This window comes from Cariama cristata, unplaced genomic scaffold (assembly GCF_000690535.1).
Source record: "Cariama cristata isolate BGI_N322 unplaced genomic scaffold, ASM69053v1 scaffold11792, whole genome shotgun sequence".
NCBI classification, from domain to species: domain Eukaryota; kingdom Metazoa; phylum Chordata; class Aves; order Cariamiformes; family Cariamidae; genus Cariama; species Cariama cristata.
This window is the reverse complement of record NW_009602142.1, coordinates 2,784-14,190: the sequence shown is the minus strand read 5'-3', so window position 1 is coordinate 14,190 and position 11,407 is coordinate 2,784. Positions and strand designations below refer to the sequence as shown.

At 38.1% G+C, this 11,407-nt stretch overlaps 1 protein-coding gene across 1 annotated transcript in view; it reads left to right on the top strand.

Moving 5' to 3' along the window:
* The window catches only part of LOC104157327 (focadhesin-like), a gene marked incomplete at its 5' end in the record, with an annotated part of 19,771 nt that extends 8,745 nt beyond the window's left edge, over positions 1 to 11,026 (top strand). The window contains 8 exons of the mRNA XM_009694622.1: positions 1,279 to 1,394; positions 2,646 to 2,906; positions 3,517 to 3,606; positions 5,557 to 5,734; positions 7,216 to 7,313; positions 8,151 to 8,402; positions 9,576 to 9,651; positions 10,953 to 11,026. Coding sequence (XP_009692924.1) covers positions 1,279 to 1,394; positions 2,646 to 2,906; positions 3,517 to 3,606; positions 5,557 to 5,734; positions 7,216 to 7,313; positions 8,151 to 8,402; positions 9,576 to 9,651; positions 10,953 to 11,026 — 1,145 coding nt within the window. The remainder of the gene's footprint in view (positions 1 to 1,278; positions 1,395 to 2,645; positions 2,907 to 3,516; positions 3,607 to 5,556; positions 5,735 to 7,215; positions 7,314 to 8,150; positions 8,403 to 9,575; positions 9,652 to 10,952) is intronic.
* Between the last annotated feature and the right edge of the window lie 381 nt (positions 11,027 to 11,407).

Here is an 11,407-nt window from a genome sequence, read left to right as displayed (position 1 = left end):
CTATATCATTAATATTTTTATGAAAATTAGACTATATGCTCAATCCCCTGATTCTCTAAGTCACTGTTATTCATATCTGAGAATTCATTAGTGTTTTCATGAACATTAAATATTTCACAAATTCTACTGTGAATATTTGTTCATCTGTAAATATATCGAAGACAACAGATTGCTTTCCCATCTTACAAGGTTTATTGCAGTTGTTGCTGAGCAGAAAGCATACAACATGATTGAAGTAGTACTTGTTTGTTACTGAATAGTGCTCTGAAATGAACAGTCATAGTCGATTTATAATCTGTGTTTTAGTAGTCCAAGCTAGTGAGAGAGAATTTTTGGTTACCAAAGTATCTTGTTATTTTTTTCCAAGTTGTGCAAATGACTTAACTTCTCATGTAAGGTACTTTATTTCAAAGAGCCTGATACTAGACTCTTAAATCTTTGCTTTGTTCATGCACTAATGTTAGTGAACCTTATAAAAGTCGTGCTATGTAGTTTGCCACTTTCATTACTGAAAGAACATTTTAACTTGCAATCCACCTGTTTAAGTTTTATGCTGACATCCAACAGTAGTGTATCTTCTGTCTAATGGGTCAAATGCTAGCATAATACTTAAATTGTTCGTCCATACGTTGCTGTAGCAATAATGAACTATATGCCATTGCTCAAAGTACCTCTTCAACATATTTATAACTAGTTATTCTATTAAGAAACAGGCTGTACAAAGCATTAAGGGGATTTTGATGAGAAACCAATAAGGATTCCATAACCATCATAATCTCTTTGCACAGTAAGGTCTTCCCACTTATTAATCTGGAGAAAGCTGCAACCAAGCATCCACAGCAGTAACAGTGACTAACCTCTGTTCTGTGACATATGAACATGGGGTACGTGGAATAGTAGAAACGTGTGAACAAATGCTAATTACTCCTACATTTAGCAGGAAGGAACATTGACTCATTTCTCCTTCTGTAGATTAAATCTTCTCTTTATTTGGCAAGGAGTTTTTTAATTCTTAGTTTTCTCACCATTCCCACATTTTTATTCTTGAGTGAATTGAAATGAACTTGGACAAATCCTGAGATTTCTTGCTGAAAGTGCATGAATGGGAAGAGAAGACTTCTAACATGTATGTGTTAAAAGCTTTAAGCAGCATCTCTAGAAAAGCAAATTTTAATGTAGTGCTCTAGTAGAACAATAACCCTCCTTTATTTTATGAGTTGAGAACAAATTTAAAGTGAAAATAATTTCTTAACTTCTGTTTGTTTTCTTCTGCTTTAGGTGATGAGGTAAAACATCTCTGCCTTCAACTGGCTGTGACACAGGCCCAATCATCTCAAAATGCAGCAATGCTTTTGGGGATGTGGGTGGTGCCTCCCCTTGTCTACAATCTCAGTGTACGTATGTCAGAAAATTTGTGGGACCTCAGCACTTCTTTCCTATAAGATTCCTCAGTGATGATGTTTAGGATGTCTCACCAGAAAAGGGTTACTGGCTTCAGAATTCTGCAGAAATATTGTTTAGCAAATATTTATAGTAAGAGAAAGGCTATTTGGGGGCATTGAAATTCAAGGCAGACTTAAGATCTGCCACATTGGTTTTACTTAGATTGCATAAGACCTTTTCCCTCTATCTCATTTCATGCTATAGCTCTGCTAACCTAGAGATGTAAGAAGGCATGGCACGTAGGGAGAAAAAGTATCTTTTATTTTACCAGTTGATAGTCTCAGGAAAAAGGTCCAGCCTATCTGAAAGCTTGCCTGCTTCTTCCAGCAATGTCTCTTGATCTAGTAGAACGTCTCACGTCGTGAAAATTAATTCTGTAGATAATCAATAGTCAATAGACTAACCTATAGTAAAACCAAATTTGGGCTTATCCTTCTTACAGAGGTACAACATGGATTCCATGATACGGTATGTAAGACTCCCTGAATCCCACAGTGCACTTTGACTGTGCAGTTCTGTCAGTTTATACAAGTTGAGAAGCAGGTTCATGACAATTCTCAGAAAATCCATTGTGGATTTCTGTGATCTTCTCTTCTTCAAGGGGTATTTTTGTCTTGTAATTTTTAATTCATTAGTCTTCCCAGTTATAAAAACACTTGGTGGCAATTTTAAGAAATGTAATTGGTAAGGTACCAAAAAAAAAAGAAAGATTTTATTTCTGAGCACCAGTTTCTCACTACGGTGGGGACTTGAGGTCACAAAATGAGCTCAGCCACAGAGTATGTAAGCTTTTGATTCCTTCAAGGTAATTATTCATTCTTCCTCACTAGCTGGCAATATTAATGGTGCTAGGGGTACCATGCTTCTATCCTTAGCTGTCTAGTCAGTCTGTATGCTTTATGTAGGAATGCAGTGGGCACCCTATAGGGAAATCACAATTGTCCTGTGTACAGAAACATGGTATCTAGGGTTCACTGAAAGAAAGTTCCTCAATTTTTAAGGAAAACAGAGTATTGACATGTTTGAACTCTTTAGTTCAAGCAATTCATCAAAAGAGGCAAGAAGAATTGAGAAGTATTTATGACTTTGCTCTTTTTAAGTGGTGTTTGAGCCACTTTTTTGTAATTTCGTCCTTTAGAGCAATAGTTGAAGGTCAGCGAAGAGCTAGAATCTGAAACTAAGCAAAAGTTTTTGCTTTTCAGATGAAAACTCAGAAATACCTTTTCATGACCCTGCCTCTGTGGATGAAATATGTTGCAGAAGACAAACTACAGTCTTTTATAGAAGTGTTTTTGATACAACAATTTGAAGTGAAGAACCGCACAAAAAACCGAGAAATTTGCCAGTGTGTTTTACAGGGGCTCATGCAGGCAATGAAACTTCCAGACCCTGCCCAGTACTGCTGGAGCTTTCTGTGCCAAGCTGTGGATAAAATATTTGAGCTTCTACCAAATGACATTCAGGTAAGGAATAACTATGAGGTGTATTAACATTGTAACTGGATATTTTTACTGACGGTTTCTTTTTGCATTGACCTGTCAGATTTGAAACATGCAGTAGATGTAAAATTTTTAGTGATAGTAGTTAAGATGCCTGCATAATTTCAATTTAAGTTACTTTCAGATATTCTTTAGAATATGACTAAGTTGTGAAACCAATTTAATCTACACTTTTCCCTCATAAATGATTTGGTAATGGAAAAATACGATATTAGTATTGAAATACTGAAACAGAAGCAGGGAACAATCAGAAGGGTGTTTTTCCCAACAGAGAATTAAAGCTTCTCACAGTGATTTAAAGAAACTATCTAGCTACAGAAGATACCTCCCAGCAAAGGCACTTTTCCATTAAAAATAAAACAAACTCTTTGAAAGTTTTCTGATCCCTTAATAATTAAGTACATTGAAGTCCCCAGCAAATACAGAATTTCTAAAATAGAATAAGTAAAACGAGGCTAGAGACTAGACTAAATATTCATCGTGATCATTAACGAAGTTCCTGGTCTCACCAATTTTAACAATGAAGAAACCTGGAAATATACAACTGAACATGCATTTACTTTTCTGTTTCCAGAGAGGCCAACTGGAGATGTATATTGATGTAGCAAAATGTATCTCAGAAATGGCTGATTCAGAGATTGATCGCATTGTCCAGATCTCTAAGGTAATGATGTTACCTGGTCTTTTATCACCAAATCATGTGAAACAAGCATGCCTTACCATTTTTCTTTTCACCAGAGTGTTTTAGCTCATTGGGAGCATTAACTGTTTTATCTGCCATGCAAGTAGGAGTGTTCTGGCTTCAATTTGCAGGCAGCCAAGAGAAGCAAAAGTGATAAGAGCTCATATCCAACTTTCTCAAGGCAACTGAAATACTACTGATTACACCTGGGAGCTTTGAACTGGAGAGTCTAACTTGGTCAAGTTCAGGCAGGGCTCTGTTAGCAGAACAGGAGTGATGTTAGATCTTCTAAATCCCAGACCAATGATGCAGACCATAGTCCTCTTTGGTTAACATAACCACCTACTTGAAACGGACTGTAAATGTATCCTGCTGACTAGCTGTGCCTGAACTGGTGCATCCTTGATTCTATTAAAAATGGGAAATACTTTGACTGAACAACCTTTCATTATTGGCTTAATGTGCTATATTTGCATTCACGCTCAAAATATTTGCTGGTGGACAAGATGGCTAAGGTTGACAATGGAACAGAAAAACTTTCAGCTTCTAGCTCAGCAGTGGAATCAATTAGCAGTGGAATTCTCAGCAGCTGAAATGTTAAGGAAATGGCCTATGTGGAAGGACTTGATGGTTTCAGATCAGGTTGTTATAGACAAATATCCATGACATAAAACCATGTTGTTCTGTTTACTGACCGATTCACTAGATAATTGTTTTGCCCACAGATGGGGTCAACAGAAAGGACACAGACACCAACAAAAGGAGTAGGCTTATTTTACTGTCTATATTAAGATAATACAGAAATAAGGCAATGCATTTATTTAAAACAATAGGCTTATTACACTCTAGCTTTAAGCAGCAAAGGAAATAGGCAGGTTAATGCATCTGATCATTACTACATAGAGTTAGCTATAGTGATTAAGAAAGATGCAGCACCAATTGCCCTAATACTTTACCATCATCCAGATCCGCAATCGCTGGGGAGCCCTGGTTACAGTGAGGATTTGGAGAACCTGTCCCAGCAATTGGGAGGTTCTACGTAGTGCGTCCACTCGTAGGTGAGGTCTCCAAAGTCGCTGTAAGAGGGTCCAGCTTTTATACAGTTGAATAAACATCTTGCAAAACTTCAAGTGTGGAAACCTCTGGTTTTGCTGTCCTTCTAGATTCCACCCAAAGCTTGGCCAAGGCTCAAGGAGGAACCAGGGGAACTTCTTTATCTGTCTGGTTTTGACCACATATTTCTAAACAAGGCCAGACACCTGGTTTCATGGCCTTGACAACCTGCCTCGAGACAGGAAAGCTGAACATCTTCTCATGATATTTATCTTTACTAATAACTATATTTCATCTAAGCTACATATTTAACTAATGATCGGACATATTTAACTAATGATCGGACATATTTCACTAATGATCGGACGTATTATACAACATTTTGTTGGGATGTTCGTCTGTAGGTCAACTTTTGTTCAGGGCCTGTTGCTCAGGCCTCAACACTTCAATAATCAAGCATTTAAATAGGTTAGGGAAGCTGAACTGTCATTTCCTTATATCTTTGACTTCTTATTTCCACACTGGAAAACGCCATTTAAGAAAACCTTTTCTGTTAGTGCAGTGAATCTGTCTTGCAAGAAGACTTGAGTCTCCAGAACTGTCAGGCTGGCTCATTTCAATTTAAAGGGGAATGTAAAATTTAAAGCAGTATGAAAATAATCAAACTGTACTGAGCTGCACTTGCTGGAATATTTAGAAGCACGTAAAATTAAAGTAAAACTTACAGTCTTCATTTTCATAATTTTTCTTGAAGAAAAATAAGCCTGCTAGATAATCAAAGAATTTTCTCCCCTTTTTTTATAAAGAGGAATGTGGCATCTACTGTTCCCACAAGAAGGGTGTATTTTAATCTAACATGGTTTTTAATTGCATTTGCAGAACAATATAGAGAAGGCCACATTCACGAAAGTGTATTTAATTTCTCAAGGCAGACTGCCTCTGATGAACTTCAGTGCCGTGATTGATACTGTGGCAAGATATCACCAGAAAGAAAATGTTTTATGGATGCTCTTGCACGGTGTCTATCATGCTCGTATTGTGAGCCATGAAAACACAGGTAAGGTCAGGCTTAAATAAGAATTAACAAAAAATCAACAGATATGGATGGATTTATACTGATCCATTTAAAATTATTTTAAGCTGGTTTAACCCAAGTGTTTCCAGATTTCTTTGTATTAGAAACTACTCAAATCTTCAGAATTTTTCTGTTCTAATACTTGTATCAAACATTGCTTTATGTTTTTCTCCAATTCTTTATGTTTTTGTGGATCAGCTACAAATCATTTATCTTAGCCTGGTGGTTTGCAGACCAGAGTTTTGACTAGGTCTGTGTCTCCTAGTCTTTTTAGACTTTCAGTGTAAGGTATTATTAGAAATGTACATAGCACATCACAGACCAGTAATAGTGCAACTCTCCTAACCCTCAGATCTAGTAACTGATTTACCAGTGTGTGACACAGTAGGTAGGGGCGTGTTCCTGTGAGAATGGTTGAACAAAGGAGATAGCTTGCTTTTCTGAACTCCTTGCACTGAGTTAACACAGGAAACAAATTGCCCTTCCGCCACTTCATAACCATACCAGATAGTTATCTGGTGGGTTAATAAGTTGGGCTTGCTCAGCTAACGGTCCAATAAAGCACTGGAGCTGATGCAAGAGAAGTAGCAGAATCACAGAGGAAGATAAAGGAGGAAGAAACAAGAGCAGAGGGAGGCAAGAATGAGGTGTCCTCGTTTTCATAGGAGAAGGATCTTTGGCTGCCTGTGTTCACAGAACAATTTCAAAGCATTATATTGCTGGACGCCTTAGCTGCCAGCTTTAGTTGAAGAATTTCAGAGAGTAGTGAGTTTTGAATGAGTGAAGTGAGGCTCCTTTGGGTAAAAGAGGAGGCAGTATGAAAGGGAGCACATGTAAAGTGTACAAGGAAATGGTAGTGTATGAAGTGACATGGCCTCGAAGGTAAAGATGGTTATTAGTTTGTAGGAGGTAGAACGGATTTTGGACAGAAGTCCAATTAAATATGTTTTATGACAGTAGTCAATTAAATATGTTCTGGCCTTGGGTTGAGGGCTGATTTTATTTGCATGCTTTGGCTGTATTTTACTGAGCCTCTCTGCCCTGTAGGAGGATTTTCACAGCACTCCCACATTCATGCCCAATGTACAGTGACATCAGTGCTAGACTTAGATGAAGTACTGGGGCAAAAACTTGAGTGAGACGTAAGGATTCTATGCTGGTCATACAAGCAGGCTTGGTTAGTGGGACCTGCAGGCTGCCATGATGTCAAATAATTCTTGCTCAGTATTCCTTTTTCTGTGTGTTTACTGTGTTGCCTGCATTATAAGCAGAGTGTTTGTATTGTTTAAGTTCCCGTATGCTTTCTGTCAGTGACAACCGCGAATCAACCTGATAGTGGTATTGGTGGTCATTGTACTTCCACAGTCAGTGCTTTGTTGGTATAGTGATTCCTTGTGCTTGCTTTTTAATGAAAAATGGTGTATTCTAGTGTTTTATATGAGTCAATGTTCTTCTTCTTCTAGGAGTGCTGAAAAGAATGGATTGGCTGCTAGATCTGATGGGCTACATCAGAAATTTAGCATACAAGTCAACAACCTTACAAAATGTCAATCTTAAAGAGGTACGTACTGTAAAAATAATTGCAGCTTTCAGGAAAATAATTCTTCCTCAGCATTAAGTATTATTCCCCATGTTTTTATATTTTAGAAGATTGTCATCTTACCTCCATAAAGAAATTCTTCTCCATTTTTGTGAATGTATGTGTATTTAAAACTCTTACTTTAAAATAACCGTGGCATTTAAATTATGATAGAAGCTAAAGGCAACTAAAGGAAATCATTTCTTCAAATTTACTGTATTTAGAACAATTAAAGGGAAAACTTGAATTCACCAGTAGAACTGTCTAAGCAGGTCAAAACTGTGAAGCTGCTGTTTCTAAGAGGACTTGGACAGTTTTAGGGAACTAATATTATTCATTGTTACATCTGTTCAGCTGTTTAAATCTTCTGGTTGAGGACAAAAAATAAGCTACTGCTTAGATTAGAAAAGCATTCGTTACATCGCTGCAGTATTTCCCAACCATTTGTAGCACCACAAGGGTGGGGTTGCTCCCTCGATGGTCAGCCTGCTGTAAAGAAGTTATTTCCCCATCTTGAACAGAATGTGGCTCAGCCTTAATCTAAAGGATGATTTCAGAAAAGTGTCCTTTTGCTTTTCTTCCTGTAGACATTTTAGTTTCGTTTGGAGTTTAGAAAAAGGCTTATGCTGCTTCAAAGCATAAGAGAGTATTAAGAACTTTTTAGTTCTTCCATTTGGAATGTTAGCTGAATTTTCAGATTGTTGTTCTGAAGAGCAAGCCACCATCTGGATTTTTGGTTTGGGTTTTTTTAATTGTTCTTTTTTTCTCCTGCTGTATTATTCATTCAATAAAGTGCGTTTTTGCCTTTTTCCTGTTTAGTGCATAGATTTCCTCCTGTGGCTGTTTGCAGCTTCTGTGGTGGCCTGGGCTGACCACAGTGCACCGTTACTGCTTGGCCTCAGTTCTGACTGGTCACCGTGGAAGCACCAGATGATAATACCGGAATTATCTGAGGATCACATTGGCAAGCACCCCATTGACAAACTTGCCGTGCAAGAGATTCTCACTCTTCTTCCAAGCAGCATTTCCCTTTTGCTGGCTAAAGAGCCTTGGAAAGAACAAACACAGAAGGTAAAGTTGCATGTAGTAGTAAGCATTTTCCAAGAGTCAGAAAGCACCCAATTTTTAGTAGTCAGCTCAAGTCTGAGGTGAACCAGTTATTTCCTCTCTATCTACTGCATCTGACTTGTGATCTTGTTTTTCTTTATTTGTAATCAGATATGACTTATCTCCAAAGACTGAATGTAGTTTCTCAAGTAAAATGTGAGAGCTGCAAAGAGCAAAAAACATTCCAATGTTGGGAGTCAAACTCTTAAGAGGGTACAGCTGAGAGAGGAGAGTTGGCAGCTGCTGGTAGCAAGTCTGTCTTTTAAACACTGAAAGACAGATCCTCTGCAGTTGGACCTCACCACATTGGCAATTTATTGCAATCAAAGATCTCCTGTGCAGCTTGTAGTGCATGTCATTTATTTTCATATATAAGTTGAAAATAAGTGTGGAAAATTGTGCCTAATTTGGCAAGCCTACTGTAGATTGCTTGTGGTTGAGATATGTGGAAATATTGTTATAAACCTATAGATTGATACTTAGCTGTTTTGTGCAAACCAGAATCTGTTAAGGACTGGCTGTGTACACTCCTGTGCTCAGAGTCACTGGTGAAGTCAGAATTCAGAATGTGGGAAGAATGCAGGAGTGGGCTGTTAATATGCAAGTGCTTAATTAGGTTTTGGGGAAGAATTTGAGACTATGCCCTGAAAATCATACTAATACATTTGAAATACTGCGTTGTCCTCCAGGCACCCTGTGCTGCCAGAAAAACAATGAAAAATGAGAGAGGTCAAAAGAGGGACAAAGGCAGCAAGAGTTCTGAAGGGTTTGCAGTAAAATGTTTGGACAAAAGGCCAATAAGAAAAGATCGTATTAATACATTAAAGGCAGGAACAGACAAGACAAAGGGAAACTATTTACTGTGCTTTCTTCATTACAAAGAATTATTGCTGAGGTAATGAGAAAGAACAAAAGGAGTTTCAGGTCCAGCTATGGGAGAAATTACACTGACAGTGAGATGTACTCTAGGGCGTTTAGATAGTTTGAGCCGAAGCCTCTGATAGGCCACTGCCTCTGATTGGATAACTGTGAGTTTAGCAGCAATCAGATGTTGCCTGTCAAACCGAAAAGAATTTGTGGTGTTCTGATACAAAGGCTGGTTTAATTCAGATTTTCCTTTATATTTTCGATCTTTAGTTTATTGACTGGCTGATCAATATGATGGAAAGTCCTAAGGAAGCATTATCAAAATCTTCCACGGACCTGCTGAAAGGTAGGATATTTTTACTTGGGTCCTTATTTTTCCGTAACTATCAGTACAGATCAAAATCCAGTTGTTAAAATGAGTGAGATGAATCTATACTATTAGCACATGTAGGAGAGCTATATTTTGTCTTTAAGGAGACCTTCACAGATAGGTTAACATTCCTGTCTGTAACACCTTCTTATATTTGCTCTCTCATCTGCCAATGTTTACGATGTATGACTGAAGATCCAAAGAACCTAAAGGTACATCTGGTCCTACAAGCATATTTCAGTCATAGAAATCGCATAACAGGTGCAACTGAAGACTGAACTCTGGGGAAGGGGATAGGAGACAGGCAATGACAACCTAGTAGGCTGGTCTGACAAGAAAGGATAGAGGAATGAGGGTTACTGAAAACATGTATGAAAAGAATGATGGGAAGTACATGATATTTTGAACTACAGTAATGGCCTGTGGCTCTAGCTTACCTAGGTGTGTAGGATGGTGAATACAATCTGTGCTTGTCATTTTAAGAGGGCACCACAAATAGTCTCAAATTAAGTGAGTGTGCTTATGCTTCCTTCCATTAACATAAGGCACCTCTTTTGAATCACCTGATTTGTTGGACCTAAACATGGCTTCTTGAAATCTGGTTAATTAGCCTTGTTTGGAGGGTCTGCAATCTTTATTCACTCTCTGATAAATTTCAGAATTCCCCTGTTTTGTCTGCTAATCTCCACCAGAAACTTGGCCTTTCCATTGGTTTTTTTGCTTTTAAGTACTGGAACATGGAACTCCCTTGTGGATGGATGTGACTGGTTTGGTTACTGGATTTTGCTTAAACACAATCCTTTCAGGTTGAATTGAGGCATCAGTGAATTGCATTTCTGATCAGTGCATTGCACAGATGGCTTAAGACATTGTACTTTATGCTTTTGTCCTTACCAGCGCCTCCTATCTCCCCTCTTGCATCGTTGCTCATTGAATTCAAACTTTCTGCAGTGTTGGTTGAACTATGTGCCACTTCAAAGTGATGGTCTAATTAGCAGATGATGTGATATGATTTCAGTAGGATACATGCCATAAAGCAGATGAAAGGCCCAGTACAACATTATATTTCAGGGTGGTGTAGAGACTAGTGTTACGTTGTGAACAGCAGAAGTAGCATCAGAAACTGTTCAGGCTAGGAAGACAAAAAGTCACGAAAAGAGTTAGTAAAAGCAGAACTGAATCTATACCTGTATTAATAAAATGACTAGGGAGAAAACTCTCACATCCTTTCCAGTCTGGACTGCACAAATGAATGTCATTTGTCCTTGTCTTCACAGTTACACTTCTGGCCTTGAGATCTCTTGCAGAGTTCAAGAAGAAAGCAGTGTGGACTAAAGCTTACGGGTGGTAGCTGCATGCTGTATCTTAAGCAGTGAAGAAACCTGTTCATACTTGGAAGCAAAATATTACTACTTGAGCATCAAGAAGACCAATTTCAAAGAGGTTTCCTATCAGAAGGTTTTAGACTTTTTTTTTTGTCCTTTTACCTCCTCCCAAAGACTCATAAGATGAAAAACATACTTTGTTTTTCACTGATGGGTGGTTGTTCTCTTATAAGCTCCCTAGTATGGTTTGAGCTGTGCTGAATCTAAATGAGAAAAACACATCCAATTGTTTCAGTTGAGTTGTTTCAGTGACACCTGAAAGCCTCAAAAGCTGGAGTGGAGGATTGCTTTAACTCATGGAAGCTTTGTAAGAATAGGTGGAAAAAAAACCGTTGTAAAATAAAGCC